Raw genomic sequence first — 25788 nt, 5'->3', positions numbered from 1 at the left:
AAGGGGAGATTAAAATTCAGACAATATCTCCCAAGCAAAAGAGCCAAAAAAGTCTGCGAAAGCAGCAGTGGCTTTACCCACCATTTTCGGATATATGAGGGAAAAGATTAAAAAAAAATAACCTTTCTAAATGTCCCCCAAACCTTAGTGTTAGCTGCAAAATAGTTTGGGACCTAATTCACCCACTGTTGGACAAGGGGTATGACTTGTTTGTCGATAATTTTTTTATACAAGTGAGCACCTGCATAGAGCCCTTTTCCAAAAAGAAAACTGTGGCTTGTGGCAACATCAGGAGAAAGCAAAAAGGCCTTCAAAAGGCACTGATCAATTTTAAACTAAAAGCCGGGGAATGCAAAGCTCTTTGCAATGATCATCTATTGCTAGTAAAATACAGAGAGAAAAAGGATGTGCATGTGCTAACCACCATTCATTCTATTGAGAGCAGCCCTGTTCCTGTCGGTGGGAGAAATGTCACCACTTCAAAACCTCTCTGCATACAGCAATATAATAAGAACATGGGAGGGGTAGACCTTGCGGATCAAATGCTGCAGCCCTGCAGCACAGTTAGGAAGTCCAGGGTCTGGTACAAGAAACTGGCTATTAATCTGGTGCAAATGGCCCTGTACAATTCATTCTTTATTTACAAAAAGACTGTCCACTGGGGATCTTACCTGGACTACCAGGAAAATGTAATAAAAAATTAAATTTTTGGACATCAGGCATAGCAAGGTCTACAACATCAAGTGATGCCACCAGGATAGTTGTAGGACAGCGCTTCCCATCCCAAGTCCTACCAACTGCAAAAAAGATGTTGTGTCTGCAATCAAAATAGAATTAGGAGAACACCAGGGCTATGCATTCATCAATGTTTCCGCAAGTACCATACCTCGCTAGAATATTAAATTTTTTTGTATTTAGTCACTTTTTATGCCCTTTCAGAAATGTCCTCATATTTATGCCGTGCCCCCCACTTCTCAATATTTGGCCACTTCAAAATTAAAATTCCCATTATACCTCTAGATGAATAGTATGTGGACTGTAAAAATTGGGTTCCATTTCCTCAGTTTCCCTTACTCAAAACTCACAAAAGTAACAAGGTTGGGAATACAGATGGTCCCTTACTTAAGGACGACCCCTAGTTAAAGACGGACCCCTTTGCCCAGTGTGACATCTCTGGATGATTTACTTTAATCCCAAACTGCAATGATCAGCTGTAAGTTTTCTGTAATGAAGATTTGTTGATAATCCTTGGTCCCAATACAGCTAAAATCTAGAAAATCTAATTATCACTGGGGCAAAAATAAAATGTTGTCTGAAGCGGCAAATATACAGTTTTGACATAAGAACAAACCGATGGATCCTATCTTGTACGTAACTCGGGGACTGCCTGTATAAGGTTCTCAATTCCTCTGCAAGGGGAATAGGCCTGTAATTCCTTGCAGCCTGAATTGTGGCCAGAAAAGCTAAAATGCACTCCCTCCATTGTAGGCGCTGCCAATTGTCCAAGAAGCAGATAATGGTCATGTTGGGGGCATTTTTCATCATGGACGACACCAAAATATTAAATCTGGGATCCATTTTGGTCATTCTTTTTATTTAAATTTTTTTTTTTTTTTTTTTTTTTAAACTGTTCCAAATGTGAGATATCGCTGAAAATAATGAAAATTTAACATTTTCATTTTTGCTTTGCATTAATTCTGAAAAAAGTGGTAAGGTCTAAATACATGATAATCCCATATATATGGTCCAAAAAGGGATCACATCTGAGTGATTTCTGGGATCTTCATTGCCAAATTTCTCTTCTAAGGGTGGATAGGGTCTAGAATTGGTTGCAGCCTGAATTGTAGCCAGAAAAGCTAAAATGCACTCCCTCCATTTTAGGCCCTGCTAATTGTGCAAAAAGTGGATAATAGTAATGTGCGGGGTATTTTTCATCATGGAAGACACCAAAATATTAAATCTGGGATCTATTTTGGTCCTTCTCTTTACTTTAAACCAACTGTCACAAATGTGATATAGCAATGAAAATTAATTTTTCACATTTACTTTGCATTAATTCTGAAAAAAGTAGCAAGTTGTGAATACATGATATTCGCATATATATATATATATATATATATATATATATATATATATATATATATATATATATATATATATATATTGAAACGTTGCTGTTGTTGCTCACCATGGAATAAAAGAAACACATTCATCCATGGGGGTCGACAATGACAAAGCTTTCATTGACAGAAGGATTCAAGTTCAAATTGTGCATTTATTCCATAAAAACACCAATATCAAACAAAGCATCAAATAAAATCCTTGCCTATCCGGCTCTATCCTATACTATAATACAGGCAGTCCCCTACTTAAGAACACTCGACTTACATACGACCCCTAGTTACAAACGGACCTCTGGATATTGGTAATTTATTGTTCTTTAGTCCTAGGCTGCAATGATCAGTTGTAACAGTTATTAAAGGTGTCTTTAGTGAAGTTTTAGTGTTAATATTGATTCTTATGACAACCCAACATTTTTAAAATCAAATTGTCACAGAGACCAAAAAAAGTTCTGGCTGGGATTACAATGATAAAATATACAGTTCCGACCTACATACAAATTCAACTTAAGAACAAACCTACAGACCCTATCTTGTACGTAACCCGGGGACTGGCTGTATTTGTCGGCCCTCACTAGCCACTGAAAATGAAAAATACTTTCAGCAACCCCCTGTCACTCACGCGTGGCTCTCACACAGTCCAGCTGTCTCCAGGTAGAAAGAGACTCTGACTGCTCCACACCCTTCTTTAAGGGATAGCACACCTGGTACATTGTTAGACCCTTTGCAATGTGGAAGCTTTGGTCTGGAGCAGTGATCACACTTCTGTCTCCACTCCAGCAATTAGAGTCTTGTACGAGGTCTTCCAAGAGACCAACACATGGAAAACAGCTTCCAGTGTGACCTAATTCACATTGTGGTCGCTGTAATACATATAAATAACTATATATATATATCCCAAAAAGGGTGTAGTATCTAAAATGTTTAAAACACTTAGTTAAAACATTTTTAATAAAAAGAATTAAATAAAGTGAAAGTCCGCTAAACACCAACATTTACATCACCCTTTACATACCTAATAAAGAACAAAAAACACAAAATCATGTAAAAACCCACACATATTTGGTACCGCCGCGTCCATAACAATCTGTACAATAAATTACTATTATTATTGGACTCACTCGGGGAATGCTGTAAAAACAAAACACAAAAAACTTTCCAAAAATGTACATTTTTCATAAAATCCCTTCACAAAAATGTTCCAAAAAGTGTAAAAACATAAAAAATCAAAAAAGGTAATGTGTGGTCACACGTTGCATTTTGACCTGCGTTTTCATCGCGTTTGAAACGCATATACAACAGCTGAGGAGAGGTGATTTGCCTAATTATATCACTGTTAGCATTTCCGTTTACAAAACGCATCGTAAACACAAAGTTAACACACATGTTAACAACGCGTTAATGCATGCGTTAAAAAAAAGTAAATGGTAATGTAATTAGGCAAACGCAGACCAAGCCGCACCCAACGCCTGCGATCGGGAACGAACCGCCAGTGTTTTGTGTTAATTTAAAGCAAAACACCGGCGGCTTGATCCCGATCACAGGCGTTTCCATAAAAACGCCGATGCAATCGGCCCGCGGCCTGCCCAGTGGGTGCGACTTGGTCTGTGTATGCGTTTGCAAACACAGCCAGAACGGCACGTGTGCCACCACCCTTAACCAGCTCTGTCAACGAAAAAGTATAAAAGTTATTTCTCCGAAAAGATGGCGATACGAAAATATAAAGATTTTCTCTATATTAGTTTTTCTTCAGTAAAATTGTAAAAATATATATAAATTGATATAAATGAGGTATCACCGTAATTGTAGTGATCTATAGAATAAAGATGATATCGTATTTTTAGTGTATGGTGTACAGCCCCTAAAAAATACAAGAAGAAAGGAAACTAAAATTTACGATTTTCTTTCCCCACATACATTTAAGAGTTAATAAAATCTCATCAATAAGCCAATAACCAACTGAAATAAAGTATTTGTAAAGTGCATCTCATGTCACTGAAAAAAAGCCCTTATTTGTCCATATTGACAAAAAAAATAAAGATTGAATAGCCGCTAAAAAATTACAATGTATTATCTGCTCTGAGTGGAGCGGCTTCCCTTTGGTATTGGCATACTGAGGAGAAATTGGGTATCAAACTTTGTGGAGCGTTTTGGTATTTTATCCACTGAGAATTTGTACATTTTTTTGAAAAAAAAAATTCATTTTGCCAAAAAAATGAAAATTTTAAAAAAGCACACAATTCTGTTTTATCCCCTGTAAAACAATTAAAGGGTTAAAAAGGAAAGTTAAAAAAACATGAAAGTTTGTTTACATACGTATAGAGTTGTAATTTCTATAATGGGGTAATTTATGGGGTTTTACTTTTATTTAGGTTTACTTGAAACCTGAGCAGGTCCGGCAAAAGCATGATTTTGGGGCTTATTTACTAAGGGTCCCATTTTCGTCGGATCGCGCCTGGGATTGTGTCGCACATGATCGTATTGTATCGCAATCGTGCCTGCTTTCACGCGACAAAAGCAGGGGGGGCGGCCAGTCGGACGATCCGACGGGTTCAGACTAAGCGCGAGACTTAACATTCAAATTTGTGTCGCAAGCCAAGCACTTACATGCACCAGGAATAAGAAGGTGAACTCTGGCGGACCTGAGCGGGGAGCGACACATGCAGGATATCAGCTGCAGGATCTACGTGGATTGCGGCAGATGTGCATTCCGGCGGACATTCCGGATCGGGGATCGTGACTCCGATGGGTAAGTATATGTGCCCCTTTGTGTTTTTTATGAAAATGTGAAAAATCGCACCTAAAGTTCAAAACCCCATAACAACTTACAAAAATGAGAGGATGCATAAAAAACAATGTTAGTTATTAAGGTTTTTTTTGTTATGATTATGTATGGGAAAAAGTAGAAAAGTAGTTGAATTTCGAAAATCGAGAATTTTTCCAAATTTTCACCAAATATCATTTTTTTTCATAAATAAACGCAAAACATACCACCAACATTTTCCAACTAACATGAAGTAGAAAAGGTCACGAAAAAACAATTTCAAAATCGCTTGGATATGTTAAAGCGTTCCAAAGTTATAACCACTTATAGTGACACAGGGCAGATTTGAAAAAAAATGAGCCGTGTCAAGAAGGTGAAAAGTGGCTTCAGCGTTAAGGGGTTAAGGTGCAATCACCATGGGGACTTAAGGGGTTAAAATATCCATTAGTTTTCGTTCCACTTCACAATTGTGTCTCACTTGTTGTTGATTCTTTACCAAAAAAAATACAATTTTATATCTTTATGTTTGAAGCCTGAAATGTGGCAAAAGGTAGAAAAGTTCAAGGAGAGGGTGAATAATTTTGCAAGGCACTGTATATAATCCAGCCGTGGTACACCCCCGTGCACTTTGATTCTGTTTCTAAAAGTCAAAGTGATACGCGTGACCACACCCTTAGAGTCCTTGGCTAGGAGTTCTAGATATAATCAAAAGAAATTAAAGCATTCCAAAGCTCATTTTGGTTAAAAAATATGTAGGGAAGCTTTTGTAACTGAAATGTTGCACTTTATTATGGAATAAAGGATCACCGTTTTTCACTTTTTGAGCTTTAGAGTACTGCTATTTCTATCTATATCTATATGCAATGCACGGGATAATCCTTGAAAAATTTACTTTTGTAATATTTTTTTTTACTTGGGTGTTAAAATTACATAAAGCAATTCACCTCTACCCTCATTTCCCACTCAATACACCATGAAAATATAATTTCATACATTTTTGGAAAATTAATATGAAAAGAAAACCAGAATTTCACATGAAATGTTTAGATACCTCGATTTTAGTGTGGTAAATTCAGCATACAGTTGACAATGCATGTCAAAGCATTGAAGACAAAATTGCTACATGTACAGCTCAGAAGAAGTTTTGTGGAAACATAGACCTGAAGAAGGGTACAACACATTTCTGCTTTTCTGCTGCACTTAAAGTTCTCAGGTGCAAGGGCCTCCATAATAATTTAAATGGAACATGTTTGATACAGCCAGGATATTTTCTAAATCTGGCTGTCCCATGAAATTACGGTAAGTAATCATGGGAGAAGAGCCCATGTGCCCAATATGCTCTCTGGTAGAGCTAAAAAAAAGATGGGAAAAATGTCTAGAAGGTCAACCATTACTGCAGCACTCCACTTCACCTAAGTGCTGAGTAAAGGATCTAAAATACTTATGTCAATGCAATATTTTAGATTTTCCTTTTTAATAAATTAGCAAACATTAGCTCACATTCAGTTTCACTTTGTCACTATGTGGTATTAAATGCAGAATGATTGCACACAACATTTTCTTTTTGTTTATCACAAGGTCACAGCATAAGAAATGAACACTCTTTTTGGCTGTGGTTTCAACAGATCCATGGATGAGCCATCTGTCGGACAGTCTTTATTGCTGTCATCGGTGTGTGAGATGACTCATATAGAGACCAGTGCCTCCACTGATCCGTTGTTTGTAGGCCACAAAAGACATCAGGCCACATTTATCAAAACTAGTGCAGACTGTATGTCGCTGTTCGTAGGGACGAACCATCAGAGAGTCTATGGGCAGAGTCTGTGGACTCCCTTGACCACTGTGGGGGAAAATGATACTAGCCGCAACCCGGGAGCGAAGTTTAAGTGGACTCCTGGTCTTTGCGAGAGCCCACCACAAAGCGGGATGGTCTTGCTGCGGCGGACCTCGGAAGGACAGCTGGCAGGACCTCAGGAAGACCAATGGCATACCGGACTGCCACAGGATAACAGTACCGCCACAGAATAACAGGACCACCACAGGATTTCAGGACCACCACTGGATCACAGGACCGCCACAGGATCATAGGACCACCACAGGATCACAGGACCGCTACACCACAGGAACACGGGAACACCACAGGGACACCACAGGAACACGGGAACACCACAGGAATCATGGAGGCGTCTGGAAACGCTCAGGAATCACGGAGGCATCTGGAAACGTTCAGGAATCATGGAGGCGTCTGGAAACGCTCAGGAGGCTTTTTTACTTCAGTTAGAATGACTTGAAGATCCGGCAGGGGATGCTGGGAGTTTCCAGAATATATAGCGCCAATTAGGAGGACGCTGGCCCTTTAAATTCTTGTCGGCGCGGGCGAGCCCTAGCAACGGGAAGCACACCCATGGCCTGGATGGGACCACATCGGAGCCATCATGAGCCGGGAGATGTGAGTATGGATCCAGAGCGGGGCAGCGGCGGGCACACAGCGGAGCAGGGGGCACCCGTGCCATAGGTCCGGACCGGGCCGAGCAGCGCACGGGTGCACCCGCAATCCGAGACATGGATCGCGGGGTCACCCGTGACACTGTACTATGTGCAGTTTGCCTGTGGCATGTGCAGAGTGTGATAGATTCATGAATTGTGGTGCACATTCTTCATGAATCTGGCACACCCTGCACTGCTCCGACAGAGTGCACCAACTTTTTATGGTGCACTTTTAACATAGAGTGTGCGATGCAGTTCTTTCGGACACTGCATGATAAATGTGGCGAATAGTCCAACTGTGCACCGGAACGCCCCTTTCAGTGCAGAATTTTGTGCTGCCTCGGGTCTAGTGCAGCCATGACACATGGGTTGCAGATAGAGATAGGCGAATTTGTTGAAATTCAGTTTGACCCGATTTGCCGAATTTTTTGAAAAAATTTGGTTCGACCCGAATCGAAAAATGACAAATCAGGTTAAAAAAACAGGTATTTCCGGGCTGCCGAGAGCCTGAGCCTGTAGGGTGTTGTGGAATGTTGGGCCATGCTTAAATATGCATAGGGAGCATGGTTTGGTCTTCAAACAATGCTGTGTTTTAGTATGACACGCACATGACAGCTGCCGCTCTTAGAATCGCTTCACTCTTCAATTCCATGGGCACTTACAGAGACCAACTTCAACAAATAAGCGAAGCGGGAACGCAGCCTGACAAGGTAACATCTGTGTCAGCTTGAAAGGACTGAGCTGAGGGCCACAATAACATCAAAGAGTGCACTCTTTTCACACTGACATCAGATGATTCCATAGATTACGACAGAACCTGTTCTGTTAAATCATGTAGAACATGTAGAACCCCCCCCCCCCAAAGGAGTGCATAGGGTGTCGGCAGTAATACTGCATTGACCTCACTGATCATTTTGCCCTTCATTTCATCCGTCAGTGTCCTCTTTCAATTGGTCAATAATCCATCATCAGTATTGCCAAAGGCAAAAAGAAAACAGGAGTGGATCCAAAGCAGAGATGACCAGTAAATGGGATATTTGCATGTCCTTGTGTACTGTATCCACTCCTGCTTTTGGCTATCAATCCTGAGGCTTTTCATTCCTTCTGACAGATGAAATTAAGGGGAAAACTAAGCATAGTGGCAACGACATAGAGCGATGGAGGGTGAAAACACATTATGGAAATCACAGGGTGTTCCAGGGAGAAAGCGGTCAGTTGTCAGCAGCATAAGTAGGCCGCAGAGTGGCACAATGACAAATTATGTAGGTGGCTGAAGCATGGTAGGCCACAGAGTGGCACAATGACAGTGTGGAGGTGGCAGCAACCTATTAAGCCACAGAGTGGCACAATGATAGAATGTAGAGGTGGCGGCAACCTGGTAAGCCACAGAGTGGCACAATGATAGAGTGTAGAGGTGGCATCGGCAGCAGCAGGAGCCCACAGAGTGGTGCAATGACAGTGTGGAGGTGGCGGCAACCTGGTAAGCCACAGAGTGGCACAATGATAGAGTGTAGAGGTGGCGGCTGCAGCAGCAGGAGGCCACAGAGTGGCACAATGACAGTGTGGAGGTAGCAGCAACCTAGTAAGCCACAGAGTGGCACAATGATAGAATGTAGAGGTGGCAGCAACCTGGTAAGCCACAGAGTGGCACAATGATAGAGTGTAGAGGTGGCATCGGCAGCAGCAGGAGCCCACCGAGTGGTGCAATGATAGAGTGTGAAGGAGGCGGCAGCAGTAGCAGCCCCCCCCCCCACCTCCCCACAGCAGCTGTGGCAGTATTACGTGAGCGATCACTGCCAGGAATCCCTCGGTCAGACCTGACAGAGGATGGACAATGGCGCACAAAAGCAGTGGCCAACTGTGTTTTCACTATTTCTCTACAGTACACCAGTTGTTCCTCCCTCTCGGCAGCTGGAAAAAAGTCACCCATTTTTGACCGGCAGCAAGGGTCCAAGACGGTGGAGAGCCAGAACTCATCCCTATGCCGGATGTTGACTATTCGGCTGTCACTATTTAGGCAAAGCAGCATGCTGCGGGCCATCTGCGCAAGTGACTCTGAGGGATTCCCTGTTTCCATCTCCACTGTATACTGCCCCGGTGCTTCTGGGTCATCTGCCTCGTCTTCTACCTCCTCCGGATGCTCCTGCTCCTCCTCTCTTGTCACCTGAGTGGAAAAACCACTGATTTCACCAGACTCTGCTTATGCTCCATTGTCCTCCTCCTCCAGTTCAGCCCCCAGCGGACTCATGTGGCCATGAGATGTAGTCTCCACTTCTCCAGTGCCGTTTCCAGACAGATTTTGCAGTATGAGTTCCAGGACATGAAGCAGTGGAATGACGTTATTGATCCCGCAGTCCTAGCGACTGACAAATAATGTGGCATCTTCAAAGGGCCTGGACAAACGGCAGTTGTCACGCATGAGCTGCCAGTGGCTGACATCAAAGTTACACAGGGGAGTACTCCGGTCCGCTTGCATCATCAAAAAATCATTAATGCCTTTTCTTTGTTCAGGCTTTCTAACATATGAAGGCTTGAATTCCAACGGGTGGAAACATCGCATATCAGACTATGCTGGGGGAGGCCGTTCTGATGCTGCAACTCGAGGAGGGTGTGCTTGGCTTTATAAGAATGGCTGAAGTTGATGCACAGTTTCCTGGCCATTTTTAGAATGTCTTGCAGATGTGTGGAAAACTTGAGGAACCTGTGTACTACCAGATTGAACACGTGCACCATGCAGGGCGCATGGGCCATCCCTCCTTGGTGCAGCGCGGATAGCATGTTCCTCCCATTGTCTGTAACCATGATTCCATTTTCAGTTGTCGCGGAGAAAGCCACAGATTGATTTCTTGTTACATGACGCGGAACAGTTCCTCCCCTGTGTGACTTCGTTTGCCCAGGCAAACCAGGTGTAGAACTGCATGACACCGCTGTGCCCTGCACATGTGGTATAATGGAGCAGCACTTAGACTTGTGGAGGCTGAGGTGGTGGTGGAGAAGGAGGAGGTGGACACTGGCGCAGGAGCAGCAGTTTGACAAAGTGGAGGAGAAAGCGGCGTCTCTTGTTCAAGTTGTTGGTATGGCTGGGTGAGGTGCCATTGTTAACTCCCTGGCCACACTTCACTTTCTGCCCGCAGATTCTACATATACACACGCTCGGCTCCTCTGATATCTTAACAAAAAACTGCCACACTGCCGAGGTGGTGATTTTACTGCCAACACTCTGCACTGAGTGCTTAGTAATGCCGCTGCCTCGCTGACCCCCTGTACCACTGCTTACTTGGACCTCTGAAGCGGGGTTTGTACAGTAGCGACTTGCTGCCTGCTCTGCTGCCTGACACTCTCTCCGCCCAACGATGATAAATCCCTTGCTACACCTGGATCCCAGGTGCGATCGGCCACATCATCGTCAATGTGCGTTTCCATGTCACTGCTTTTCTCCTCAACTGTGTCAGTATGCACAGCCTGCCTACTACATGAAGCAGCGGATGTTTGCCCTACCTTTGGCGCTGAGCCCAGATGACCTAGTAGCTCTTTGGCTGAGGGAAATGAACAAGACTGGTTGAGGACAGGTGAGGGCCGTTGACCTGCTCCTGGGGCATGCCAACTAGTTGTTGTATCTGATGAACCCACTGACTCTTGGCTGGGGTTGTCAGATGTTATATTTGTGGAATTGGGTGACCTAGTCAACCAATCAACAACCTTTGACAACGGCAGTTCTGGCCTCACAGGGTTACCCCTGCTGCGATGTCCCCTTACTGTGCTGCGACCTCTGCCTGCTCCACCTGCCCCCTTTCTGTCTGGTATAGTGGTTAATCAACTACGTGGATTTGACACATATTTCTTGCTCTCAACTTTAGCAACACAAAAGTATGGGAATTTGCGTTATACAGATACCCCACAACGGACACCCTGTAATTGGAGCGAAAATCACTATATAAACTACGTGGATTTGACACATAGTTTTTACTCTCATCTTTAGAAAGACAAACATTATGGGAATTTGTGTTATACAGATACCCCACCACGGACACCCTGTAATTGGAGCAAAAATCACTCTATAAACTACGTGGATTTGACATGTATTTCATGCTTTCAACTTTAGCAATACAAAAAGTATGGGAATTTGCGTGTTACAGATACCCCACAACGGACACCCTGTAATTGGAGCGAAAATCACTCTATAAACTACGTGGATATGACACATATTTCTTGCTCTCAACTTTAGTGACAAAAAAGTATGGGAATTTGCATTATACAGATACCCCACAACAGACACTCTGTAATTGGAGCGAAAAATCACTCTATAAACTATGTGGATTTGACATATATTTCTTGCTCTCAACTATAGCAACACAAAAAGTATGGGAATGAACTACGTGGATTTGACACGTATTTCTGGCACACAACTTTAGCAACAAAAAAGTATGGTAATTTGCGTTATACAGATACCCCATAACGGACACCCTGTAATTGGAGCTAAAATAACTCTATAAACTATGTGGATTTGACACTTTTTTCTTGCTCTCAACTTTAACAACAAAAAACTATTGCAATTTGCATTATACAGATGCCCCTAAACGCACATCCTGGGAGAGGGGCAGAAATCACTACTGCAGCTGTGTGGATATGAATTTCTTCCTAGTCACTTCAGTAACAAAAAAGAACTGCTATTTGGGGTTGTGGGGAATTGCTCTGGTAGTTGACTGGTAGCAGTGCAGGAAGCAGGGACACACGCCGGTTTAAAGTCCAACTTAAGTGTTTTATTCACACTTGCAAAACAGAACACAAATTCAGCCTTGGCTTAGGCACATGCAAAAACGTTACAAAAGTAATTCCTGCCCGGCTAGGCGCTGTCTAATACATTTGACGGACCCTAGCTATCCGGGTACCAGGCTGCCTGGCACCCGCTCTTGGCAGCAGCAAGACAGGAGGCCCTCAGTTATTTTTGCTGTAAGAATGCAATCTCGCTTTCAGCTCTCCTGGTAGGGCCTCTCCTACTGCTTCTGGCCTGCAGATGAAATCAGGCCCTAACGAGGCCTGTGACCCGCACCTGTGGGCTATACAAAAGCCCAGGACCGAAGCCCGGGTGGAGTCCCACTACCAACCTACCCCTACTCCATAATAAGCAGGCCCAGTACGGACATTACAAATGTGTCTGTGTTAGCTAGGCCAAAACAGACAAAACAGACTATTCCTGCTTATCATGTCTGCATTAACCCTTGGGTTACTGCAGACAAACCCAGGGCTTTTACCACCTGCATTTCATCTGCCTGTAGGACAGATAGCGGTTTTCCCAAATGACACCTCTCACTTTCTCACATACCCTCCCCCTCAGTTCAGACCCACCGGGGCGAACTCCTGACATTAAGCAATGCGTTCGGGACAAGGGGCCTTTTGTATCCCGGCTCTGTGCTCCACCATGAAACTGAAATTTTGGAGGGACAAGAACCACCTAGTGACCCTGGCATTCTTCTCCTTAGTTCTACTCATCCATGTGAGAGGAGAGTGGTCAGTTATTAGACGGAACTGTCGTCCCAGCAAGTAGTACCGTAGGAACTCTAATGCCCACTTTATCGCCAGACATTCCTTCTCTACGATACTGTAATTTTTTTCAGCTGGCGTGAGCTTCCTGCTCAGGTAGGTAATGGGGTGTTCCTCGCCATTCACCCCCTGAGAGAGGACAGCTCCCAGTCCTACATCTGACGCATCCGTCTGCACAATAAACTCTTTCGTGAAGTTTGGCGTAATGAGGACGGGAGATCCACACAACGCAGACTTCAATGCCTGAAAAGCACCTTCTGCTTGTTCATTCCATCGCACCATGACAGATATTTTACCCTTCAGCAGGTCTGTCAGGGGAGCGGACACAGTGGCAAAGTTTGGTATAAACCGTCTGTAGTACCCGACAATGCCCAGGAATCCCCTGACTTGCTTTGTGCTCACTGGTTGAGGCCAACCCTGTATATCTTCTGTCAATCTTGTTGACCTGAGGTTTAATTATACCTCAACCGATCACATACCCCAAATAGTGTGTCTCCTCCATTCCTAGCGCACACTTCTTGGGGTGTGCGGTCAGGCCTGCTGCCCTTAGCGAGTTCACTACGGCCTGTACCTTGGCCAAGAGATTATATCATCTAGATAGGCGGAGGCGTATCTCCTATGTGGCTTTAACACTATGTCCATTAACCGTTGAAAGGTAGCGGGGGCCCCATGAGGCCCAAACGGTAACACAACATAGTGAAAAAGGCCCTCAGGGGTAACAAAGGCTGTCTTTTCTTTAGCCCTATCGGTCAGGGGTACCTGCCAATATCCTTTAGTTAAATCCAATGTGGTGAAGTACCGAGCTCCCCCTAGCCTCTCAATAAGCTTGTCCACCCGGGGCATGGGATAGGCATCAAACTTAGACACCTCATTCAATTTTCTAAAATCGTTGCAAAATCACAACGTCCCATCCGGTTTGGGAATTAGAACAATTGGACTGGCCCACTCCAATCCACCATGTGTGGGGAATTGCTCTGGTAGTTGCCTGTAGGACAGATAGCGGTTTTCCCAAATGACACCTCTCACTTTCTCACAGGGTATACAGATCTCCCTAAATGCACACCTTGGGATTGCAGCAGAAATCACTACAGAACAGTACAGTAAAAGCAGCTAGATGCTACAGACAGCACATGCAGTGTGAAATGCCGAGATTGCAAATGTCTGACAGTTTTTATAGGCCTGTGTGACATCACATAAGCCTGCTGGTCGCTGATTGGCTTATAGGTCTGCAGATATCATTGAGGGTGTTCCTTTTTCCTTCCCAGACTTCTCTGCCCCATGTTACACGTTGTGCTCGCGGCCATTTAGCTCAAAATGCGGGAAAAAAAACGAATGGAGCCTAACAAAATGTGAATAAAGTAAAAGGGTCTTAAACATGGAACAATGGAATTGTAGCTTTTAAACATGCAGTAGGGGAGTCTCCTCAAGCTACTCTACTACCCCTCTCAGTGCATTTCAAGCCCAGCTGCAATTCTGAAATATAAATGTTTATTTCCTGCTGCTACTAACAACAAAATACACAAAAGTATGATGCGTAGGTCTATAGGGCCACTGTCTAACAATGTCTGCAGTTTTGTAGTCAAAGCTGATGACATATTTCCTTCAAGTGCAGGCTGAAATACTACAGCATTTATTCAAAAGAGAGGCAAAAACCTTCACGAGATGGATGCCAATTGTCTCCTGTTAGGGAAAAGGTCCTTCACAACAACTGACAGCACTAAATCTTTGGCTAAAACTTTCATTTTTTTGAAATCTATTAGAAACTTTTTTTATCTTGTACAGTACAGTAATACATAAAACAGTAAATAAATATGCAGAGTATCCTGAACACAAAATACATGTGTGGTAATAACTTCTGATTTATCTTTCAGGCTAGAGGTGAAGGTAGTGGAGAAATGTCAAAGTCTCTCTGGTTTAAAGATGGGTATGTACTATGTTATCTCAGTATTCTAATTTTTTTAAACTAAACTTCATGTTTTATCTCTTGTTCATATTTTTAAAATCTTTGTTCATGTTCATATCATAGGATACCTTAAGCAGCTGTCCAAACCTCAGACATAGATATCAAAATTAATTTAAATATCTAGAATAGATACAGACCTCAAAATAAGGTCAGTGCTAAAAACTCAAAATAAAAAATACCCCAAACTCCCAGTTTAAGGATGGTAAATATGTCTTACTAACCAGAACCTGAGGAATCTTTATCCTCAGGACTTCTTTTATTCAAGGGAACCTGTCACTAGGGATGTCATTATCACTAAATACAGACCAATTAAAGCTGTATTGCACATATGCCTCTCTGCTTTCTCTAAGCATTTGCATTACAATATACACTCACCGGCCACTTTATTAGGTACACCTGTCCAACTGCTCGTTAACACTTAATTTCTAATCAGACAATCACATGGCGGCAACTCAGTGCATTTAGGCATGTATACATGGTCAAGACAATCTCCTGCAGTTCAAACTGAGCATCAGTATGGGGAAGAAAGGTGATTTGAGTGCCTTTGAACGTGGCATGGTTGTTGGTGCCAGAAGGGCTGGTCTGAGTATTTCAGAAACTGCTGATCTACTGGGATTTTCACGCACAACCATCTCTAGGGTTTACAGCGAATGGTCCGAAAAAGAAAAAACATCCAGTGAGAGGCAGTTCTGTGGGCGGAAATGCCTTGTTGATGCCAGAGGTCAGAGGAGAATGGGCAGGCTGGTTCGAGCTGATAGAAAGGCAACAGTGACTCAAATCGCCACCCGTTACAACCAAGGTAGGCAGAAGAGCATCTCTGAACGCACAGTACGTCGAACTTTGAGGCAGATGGGCTACAGCAGCAGAAGACCACACCAGGTGCCACTGCTTTCAGCTAAGAACAGGAAACTGAGGCTACAATTTGCACAAGCTCATCGAAATTGGACAGTAGAAGATTGGAAAAACGTTGCCTGGTCTGATGAGTCTCGATTTCTGCTGCGACATTCGGATGGTAGCGTCAGAATTTGGCGTCAACATGAAAGCATGAAAGCATGGATCCATCCTGCCTTGTATCAACGGTTCAGGATGGTGGTGGTGGTGTCATGGTGTGGGGAATATTTTCTTGGCACTCTTTAGGCCCCTTGGTACCAATTGAGCATCGTTGCAACGCCACAGCTTACCTGAGTATTGTTGCTGACCATGTCCATCCCTTTATGACCACAATGTACCCAACATCTGATGGCTACTTTCAGCAGGATAATGCGCCATGTCATAAAGCTGGAATAATCTCAGACTGGTTTCTTGAACATGACAATGAGTTCACTGTACTCAAATGGCCTCCACAGTCACCAGATCTCAAACCAATAGAGCATCTTTGGGATGTGGTGGAACGGGAGATTTGCATCATGGATGTGCAGCCGACAAATCTGCGGCAACTGTGTGATGCCATCATGTCAATATGGACCAAGGAATGCTTCCAACACCTTGTTGAATCTATGCCACGAAGAATTGAGGCAGTTCTGAAGGCAAAAGGGGGTCCAACCCGTTACTAGCATGTTGTACCTAATAAAGTGGCCGGTTAGTGTAATTGTGTGTTATAACTTACCTGTCATCTTGACAGAATCCTCTGTTCAGTCCCAGGGGTTGAGCTTTGGTTTAGATACATTTCAAAAAACAACATGTGACTTGTTTGTGCTGCATATTGCTCAGCTCTTGGCCCCCACCTTTGTGCTCCTGTACAGCTCCTTCCTCCTGCTCCTTCATAGAGCTAACAGTGTTGTGAGCTTACATAAGTGGGAGAGGGAGGAGCTGAACATGCTTAGAGAAAGCAGAAAGGCATATTTGCAATGCAGCTGTAATGGGCTTTTGCAACCTGTCTTTAGTGAACATGAGGGCCCTGGTGACAGGTTCCCTTTAAAACTCTTTACACTGAGATTTCAGCAATATAGAGTTTTTGTGCTAATCAGTCTGGCTACATCACCAGAGCACCTCAGAGTGACTTGTTTTTTAATTTATTCATTCCCCCACTACGATAAATGTCCTGCCGGGCGTTTTAATCTGCACTGCTCTTTTACTGATATTGGATTGATTATGAGGCAGTGCTGACCTGTTAGGATCTACCCTTTTGATTAACTTTTGCTGTGAACAAGTCCTTCTGTGTCCTGCCCGTCCACCATGCATAGAGTAGGTGACACCAGGAATTAGGCGAGACTTGTTTCATAACGGGAGAGTGAATACATTGACATAGTCGGAGTCGGAGCCCCCTAGACTGATTAGCATTATATTTTTAACTTTGTATTGCTGAAATATCTGCATATAGAGTTAGAATAAGAGAAGTCCTGGGGAAAATAGTTCCTCAGGAACTGGTTAGTAAGACATGTCTGTAAGACATGTCTACCATCAGTAAAACTGGATGTTTTTAAAGGAAATTTATAATGAAAACCAAGCATAATAAACAAGGGGCACTTACTAATAGAGCCAGGCATGGTAATCTTCTCCTCTTTTCTGAAATTTTGCTAATTAGCCTGAAGGGTTCTAAAGGGCATTACCAGACCCCCTCCATGCACAGGTTATTACACTATAGGAGCACTTCCCCCGTTCTATTGTGTGAGATTATAACACGCAGAAGGAGGAGGAAGTGCTAACGGAGCATTGCCGCAAGTAAGATAGTGTAACAGCCCATAAAGCTGCAGCGCAGAGTGGCTCTGGTAACATCCCCCTGAGCCCTTCCAGCTCATAAGCATAATAATAAAAATTGATTTTTGATGGAAGGAAGGAAGCCATGGATAACATGGATCTATGAGTAAGTGCTCCCGGTTTATTATTCTTGATTTTAATGGTAGTAAGTCAAAACCTACTAGAATAGATCATTCAAGCAGGAGTCTTCGGAGTCCAGTCTTAAAAAAACAGGTTATCCCAAATTATAGTTTAGATGCCACTGGGTCTCTGGGTTCTCTTTCATGGTACAAGACTTTTGGTTCAAGGTCCAGTAGAAGAAAACATACTGTATGTGTGAGCCTGATATTCCTGGTCCTTTCAATGCCATATTTAAATGAATAAATTCAGATGTTACCGCCATTATATGTGATAAAAGCCCAAACACTACAGTCATGGCCAAAAGTTTTGAGAATGATACAAATGTTAATTTTTACAAAGTCTACTGCATCAGGTTTTATAATGGCAATTTGCATTTACTTATAAAAAGTGATCAGCTTAACAGCAATTAATTGCAAAGTCAATATTTGCCTAGAAAATTAACTTTTTCACCCAAAATACATTTCAACTTCATTGCAGGCCTGCCTTAAAAGGAGCAGCTAACATTGTTTCAGTGATTTCTCCATTAACACAGGTGTGGGTGTTGATGAGGACAGGGCTGGAGATCAATCTGTCATGATTAAGTAAGAATCACACCACTGGACACTTTAAAAGGAGGCTGGTGCTTGGCACCATTGTTTCTCTTCTGTTAACCATGGTTATCTCTAAAGAAACACGTGTAGTCATCATTGCACTGCACAAAACAGGGAAGAGTATTGCAGCTAGAAAGATTGCACCTAAGTCAGCAATCTATCGACTGCTCAGGAATGGCAGCAGGCAGGTGTGAGTGAATCTGCACGCAATGTGAGGTGGAGACTCTTGGAGCAAGGCCTAGTGTCAAGGAGGGCAGCAAAGAAGCCACTTCGTTCCAGAAAAAACATCAGAGACTTACTGATATTCTGCAAAAGGTACAGGGAGTGGACTGCTGAGTACTGGGGTAAAGTCATTTTCTCTGATGAATCCCCTTTCCGATTGTTTGGAAAACAGCTTGTTTGGGGAAGACAAGGTGAGCGATACCACCAGTCTTGTCTCATGCCAACTGTAAAGCATCCTGCAACCATTCATGTGTGGGGTTGCTTCTCAGCCAAGGGAATCGGCTCTCTCACAGTCTTGCCTTAAAACACATCCATTAATAAAGAATGGTACCAGAATGTCCTCCAAGAACAACTTCTCCCAATCGTCCAAGAGCAGTTTGGTAATCAGCAATACCTTTTCCAGCATGATGGAGCACCTTGCCATAAAGCAAAGGTGATAAGTAAATGGCTGAGGGAACAAAACATAGAGATTTTGGGTCCAAGGCCTGGAAACTCCCCATATCTTAATCCCATTGAGAACTTGTGGTCAATTATCAAGAGACAGGTGGACAAACAAAAAAACAACAAATTGTGACAAAATGCAAGCATTGATTATGCAAGAATGGACTGCTATCAGTCAGGATTTGGTCCAGAAGTTGATTGAGAGCTGCCAGGGAGAATTGCAGAGGTCCTGAAGAAGAAGGGTCAACACTGCAAATATTGACTTGCTGCAGTAACTCATTCTAACTGTCACTAAAAGCTTTTGTTACTCATAATATGATTGCAGTTGTATTTCTGTATGTGATAAAAACATCTGACAAACACACATAAAAACCAGATGGCAACAGATCATGTGAAAATATAATATTTGTGTCATTCTCAAAACTTTTGGCCATGACTGTACTTACATTTTTTACCTCACATGCAGTCACTACTACTTTTATCATGTGTCTTTTGCAGCCCCGCTGGTGGTCTCATTATAATTGACAGTATGCCAGACATTCGGAAAAGAAAACCCATACCTCTAGTTAGCGACTTGGTGAGTATACAACTTTTATCCCTAACCTTTTAACCTGTTCTTTAATAATTGAGTATTATTCTCTAACCATTTACTGTTATATTTCATGCATTCCTCCCTGTAAAGGCAATGGTAAGTTTGGCTCTCTATGGTTTTAATACAAATGCATATCAGGAGCAAAAACTGTTGATATGTCCTGCATTACAATACTTATTCTAAAATAATACACACAGTTTTGGGTTTCTCTCACCAACAGTTCACTCTAGGTGTGTTGGAGAGGGGTGAGGGGCGGGCCGGGGGCGTGAACTCCAGGTCTTCCAGGTTTACAATAGACTCTGCTGGAAAACCGGCGGAGACTATAGTGAAAAACTCTGCAGAGCTGGTCTACTCTGAACTGGTGGAGTTTGCACCTGTATTTACTGAGAGGCCCGAGCGTCTTAGTGGATCGAGGCGTCAGAGCACCAGCAAGGGGAATTTTAAGATTGGTGTTCAAAATTCATTTCTCCCAAAATGTTTTATTTTACATCACTTTCTGTATGTCTGCATTAAAAATGACTGGATTATTTTTCCTTACACATATTAGTAGTGTGTAAGTTGTAAGTTGTCAGTGATCATGTTTCCACAACATTTTCCAACTTGCTCATGTAGTGCACCATGTCATTTTTTAAAGTGTATTTAAAAACAATTGATTTTCATTAAAAATAATTTTGTCCTGCAGTCCCTTGTCCAGTCCCGCAAAGCAGGCATAACATCTGCGCTTGCGACAAGCACTTTAAACAATGAGGAGCTAGTAAGTAACAATATTTTATATTAAATTGAATATTTAAAGTACATATTCTCCTCACTCACTTCATTATGTTCCACGTTTCAGAAAAACCATGTTTACAAGAAGGCCCTTCAAGCTTTAATATACCCAATCTCCAGCACTACACCTCACAACTTTGAGGTGTGGACTGCCACAACTCCCACCTACTGTTATGAGTGTGAAGGGCTCTTGTGGGGTATTGCTCGGCAGGGTATGCGCTGCACAGAATGTGGAGTCAAGTGCCATGAAAAATGTCAGGACCTCTTGAATGCCGACTGTTTGCAAAGTAAGCATTAATTTCTGTGTACACTAAATTATATCTGTACTCTGCACTTCCAGGTAGGAAATGTTGGAGTAATGCTCAACTGGTATATAAAGACGCAGATATCTTTGTTGCATGTTAAGGAAGATCTCCCAAGTTTCTGAGGTGGCATATTGGCAATATCTTGCCGTTTGGACACCTGGAATTATCCAGTTCTCAAACAAGACCTAAACAGAACATCATGGAATGTCATTGGCCTTCTACACATATTGTGAGACCAAGATAGTTAACTGGGGTCAGATGATAACACGCTTTTTTAGCAGACAATATGGAAGCTTAGCTGTGTTCATGTATATGCATCCTAATCATGTATAGATAAATATACACAAATCAAAATGTCAGTTCTGACTAATACTCTCACAGAAACATTGTGTATTTGTTCTATATATGAAAGCAATGCTAACATGCTGTGATAATCCAAAATTAGTACTGGTCTAAGTAAAGGCTGAATTTACAAGATGCATTGCATTTAAAGGAAACCTACCACTTAAAAGTGGTAGGTTTTACACACATATACAGTGCCTACAAGTAGTATTCAACCCCCTGCAGATTTAGCAGGTTTGATAAGAAGCAAATAAGTTAGAGCCTTCAAACAAGAGCAGGATTTATTAACAGATGCATAAATCTTACAAACCAAAAAGTTATGTTGCTCAGTTAAATTTTAATAAATTTTAAACATAAAAGTGTGGGTCAATTATTATTCAACCCCTAGGTTTAATATTTTGTGGAATAACCCTTGTTTGCAATTACAGCTAATAATCATCTTTTATAAGACCTGATCAGGCCGGCACAGGTCTCTGGAGTTATCTTGGCCCACTCCTTCATGCAGATCTTCTCCAAGTTATCTAGGTTCTTTGGGTGTCTCATGTGGACTTTAATCTTGAGCTCCTTCCACAAGTTTTCAATTGGGTTAAGGTCAGGAGACTGACTAGGCCACTGCAACACCTTGATTTTTTCCCTCTTGAACAGGCCTTGGTTTTCTTGGCTGTGTACTTTGGGTCGTTGTCTTGTTGGAAGATGAAATGACGACGCATCTTAAGATCCTTGATGGAGGAGCGGAGGTTCTTGGCCAAAATCTCCAAGTAGGCCGTGCTATCCATCTTCCCATGGATGCGGACCAGATGGCCAGGCCCCTTGGCTGAGAAACAGACCCACAGCATGATGCTGCCAACACCATGCTTGACTGTAGGGATGGTATTCTTGGGGTCATATGCAGTGCCATCCAGTCTCCAAACGTCACGTGTGTGGTTGGCACCAAAGATCTCGATCTTGGTCTCATCAGACCAGAGAACCTTGAACCAGTCTTAGAGTCCTCCAAGTGATCATGAGCAAACTGTAAACGAGCCTTGACATGACGCTTTGAAAGTAAAGGTACCTTATGTGCTCGTCTGGAACGGAGACCATTGCGGTGGAGTACATTACTTATGGTGTTGACTGAAACCAATGTCTCCACTGCCATGAGATCTTCCCGGAGTTCCTTCCTTGTTGTCCTTGGGTTAGCCTTGACTCTTTGGACAAGCCTGGCCTCGGCACGGGAGGAAACTTTCAAAGGCTGTCCAGGCCGTGGAAGGCTAACAGTAGTTCCATAAGCCTTCCACTTCCGGATGATGCTCTCAACAGTGGAGACAAGTAGGCCCAACTCCTTGGAAAGGGTTTTGTACCCCTTGCCAACCTTGTGACCCTCCACAATCTTGTCTCTAATGGCCTTGGAATGGATGTTCACAAGTTTGGGGAGGGTCTTAAATAGTCAGAAAAGGCTGGAAACAGATAATTAATCCAAACATGTGAAGCTCATTGTTCTTTGATCCTGAACTACTTCTTAATACTTTAGGGGAACCAAACAGAATTCTGGTGGTTTGAGGGGTTGAATAATAATTGACCCATACTTTTATGTTTAAAATTTATTAAAATTTAACTGAGCAACATAACTTTTTGGTTTGTAAGATTTATGCATCTGTTAATAAATCCTGCTCTTGTTTGAAGTTTGAAGGCTCTAACTTATTTGCTTCTTATCAAACCTACTAAATCTGCAGGGGGTTGAATACTACTTGTAGGCACTGTACATGGCACCAGCTGAGGGTGAGCTGGTGCCAGAGCATATTTTTGTTAGGGGAACAAAGCCCCTATCGCAGATTTATAAGTTATATTAACTTATAACTCGGCGCACCGCACTTGGGCACGGCGCACCATGCGTGCGCCCGTGCGTGCGCCAGATTCTAAAGTCCTGGAGAGCCGGTGACGTCACCGAGCTCTCCGGCACACGTGCGCCTGCGCTATTTAGTATGGGGAAACAGGCCGTGTTAAGTTGCGCAGATGCGCGTGTGCTGGACATCTCGGTGACGTCACCGGCTCTCCAGCACTTTAGGATCTGCCGCACGCATGGGCGCGCGCATGGTGCGCTGTGCCCAAGTGCGGTGCACTGAGTTATAAGTTAATATAACTTATAAATCTGCGATAGGGGCTTTGTTTCCCTAACAAAAATATGTTCTGGCACCAGCTCACCCTGAACTGGTGCCATGTATATGTGTGTAAAGCCTACCACTTTTAAGTGGTAGGTTTCCTTTAATAAAAAAAGATATTAGAAAAATTTTTTTTGTTAAAATGCTTAAGATGCTTAAGATAGCATACTGCAAATTTCCGTTTACAGAATGCTTGCCATACATTGTTTTTTCCTAACCCTTCTCACAAGCTCCTCAACACAATCTTGTATTGGGGGTATAATAAGGTGAGTGGAAATTGGTTGGGTTAGTTGTATGATGTGCTGGTGAGTGACCCTGGTGGTTAAGGGAGGTGGTGGTGCAGTAAGGATAATGTCCCTGCCCTTGAATGTTCCTGAGTAGGAATGTACATTTAGGAGAATGCCCCTGCTAAAGGGGGTTCAATAAGGAGGTCTCTGCTGGGGGTGGGTGTAGTACAATAAATAAATGTCCATGTTGGATATTGCAACCATAAGGCTGATTTTGACCTCTGTGAAAATGAGAGTTGCATCCCTGATCTAAAACTACAGAATAACAGCTGTTATCTACATAACTCATAGCACCATGGACACTTCATGTATTCTCAAAAGCTTTAAATATGTGCACACAACAGCATTCTTGTAAAAAGATTTATCAGTTTATTCAAAGAGGATCTGTCACCCGAATATTGGCTCAAGGGGGGCCTCCTCCTCACAAATATGCCGAACCGCTGTAAGCAGGGTCGGACTGGGGTGCCTGGGGCCCACCAGAGGAATTGATTCTAGGGGCCCACCACATCGCTACCGCTGCATTGTGCTTAGCACTACCTTACCAATAAGAATAACGAACTATAACCCTTCATCTCCTCCTTATGTTTTCTGCACCACATAAGAACTAGGTACTGACATAGAAATAGTCTAGATAGTTAGCAATTACAGTTACCAGACTCAGAAGTGGGAGTCAGTACCTCACATGTCACACGTCTTCTCCTTTGGGTACTGAATTGCAAGACGACTTCATCCTTTTTTTCTGAACAATGAAGAATTTTCCACCAGATACCTTCATCTCTGTGTGGCACATCTCCACACTGTGCAACTAAAAATATCACCGTCACTACAGCATATTGTCACTTGTATAACAATGTCCTACTCTGTGCTCCTAAATAATAGTTACCACTCATGACACAACTGACCCCACTGTGCTCCACACAAATATCAAATATACCCCCATATCAAAAACCATACTGCCCCCTCTCCATAAATCAAATATTGCATTGCGACTCCTCAGTATATTACAATACACACCCCTGAGTTAATAATATGATACACCTAATAAATTAAATTGGACATAATTCCCTTTAATTACATAATATATAATTTCCAATTAATCATTTCATCTATACAGTCTTACAGTGCTCCTACTTAATTATTATGTTTTAATGCTCTCCGTAGTTATTCTTCTACTGTTTAGCTTTCCTCTTATCAAATATTTTATATAAAAGTCCTAATAAATACTCCTATCCTGTATATATGGGCACAGCACAGTACTACTACTCCTATCCTGTATATATGGGCACAGCACAGTACTACTACTCCTATCCTGTATATATGGGCACAGCACAGTACTACTACTCCTATCCTGTATATATGGACACAGCACAGTACTACTACTCCTATCCTGTATATATGGACACAGCCCAGTACTACTACTCCTATCCTGTATATATGGACACAGCACAGTACTACTATTCCTATCCCGTATATATGGGCACAGCACAGTACTACTACTCCCATCTCATAAATATAGGGGCACAGCACAGTACTACTACTCATATCCTGTATATATGGACACAGCACAGTACTACTACTCCTATCCTGAATATATGGACACAGCACAGTACTACTCCTCCTATCCTGTATATATGGGCACAGCACAGTACTACTCCTCCTATCCTGTATATATGGACACAGCACAGTACTACTCCTCCTATCCTGAATATATGGACACAGCACAGTACTACTTCTCATATCCTGTATATATTGGTACAGCACAGTACTACTCCTACTATCCTGTATATATGGGCACAGCACAGTACTACTACTCCTATCCTGTATATATGGACACAGCACAGTACTACTACTCCTATCCTGTATATATGGACACAGCACAGTACTACTACTCCTATCCCGTATATATGGGCACAGCACAGTACTACTACTCCTATCCTGTATATATGGACACAGCACAGTACTACTACTCCTATCCTGAATATATGGATACAGTACAGTACTACTACTCCTATCCTGAATATTTGAACACAGCACAATACTACTACCCCTATCCTGTATATATGGACACAGCACAGTACTACTACTCCTATCCTGTATATATGGACACAGCCCAGTACTACTACTCCTATCCTGTATATATGGACACAGCACAGTACTACTATTCCTATCCCGTATATATGGGCACAGCACAGTACTACTACTCCCATCCCATAAATATAGGGGCACAGCACAGTACTACTACTCATATCCTGTATATATGGACACAGCACAGTACTACTACTCCTATCCTGAATATATGGACACAGCACAGTACTACTCCTCCTATCCTGTATATATGGGCACAGCACAGTACTACTCCTCCTATCCTGTATATATGGACACAGCACAGTACTACTCCTCCTATCCTGAATATA

The 25788-nt window shown here is 42.7% G+C and overlaps 1 protein-coding gene across 13 annotated transcripts in view; it reads left to right on the top strand.

Annotated features, from left to right (window-relative positions):
- Positions 1–25788, top strand: part of UNC13A (unc-13 homolog A) — a 256890-nt gene that overhangs the window by 83955 nt on the left and 147147 nt on the right. For all 13 annotated transcript variants that reach the window (XM_072113608.1, XM_072113606.1, XM_072113536.1 and 10 more), the window contains 4 exons: positions 14784–14836; positions 19444–19522; positions 20220–20291; positions 20373–20592. In XM_072113608.1, coding sequence (XP_071969709.1) covers positions 14784–14836; positions 19444–19522; positions 20220–20291; positions 20373–20592 — 424 coding nt within the window. The remainder of the gene's footprint in view (positions 1–14783; positions 14837–19443; positions 19523–20219; positions 20292–20372; positions 20593–25788) is intronic.

The sequence above is a fragment of the Engystomops pustulosus genome, chromosome 1 (genome assembly GCF_040894005.1).
Source record: "Engystomops pustulosus chromosome 1, aEngPut4.maternal, whole genome shotgun sequence".
Classification (NCBI taxonomy): domain Eukaryota; kingdom Metazoa; phylum Chordata; class Amphibia; order Anura; family Leptodactylidae; genus Engystomops; species Engystomops pustulosus.
Note: the sequence above shows the minus strand (reverse complement) of the source record. Positions and strands in the feature narration are given on the sequence as shown.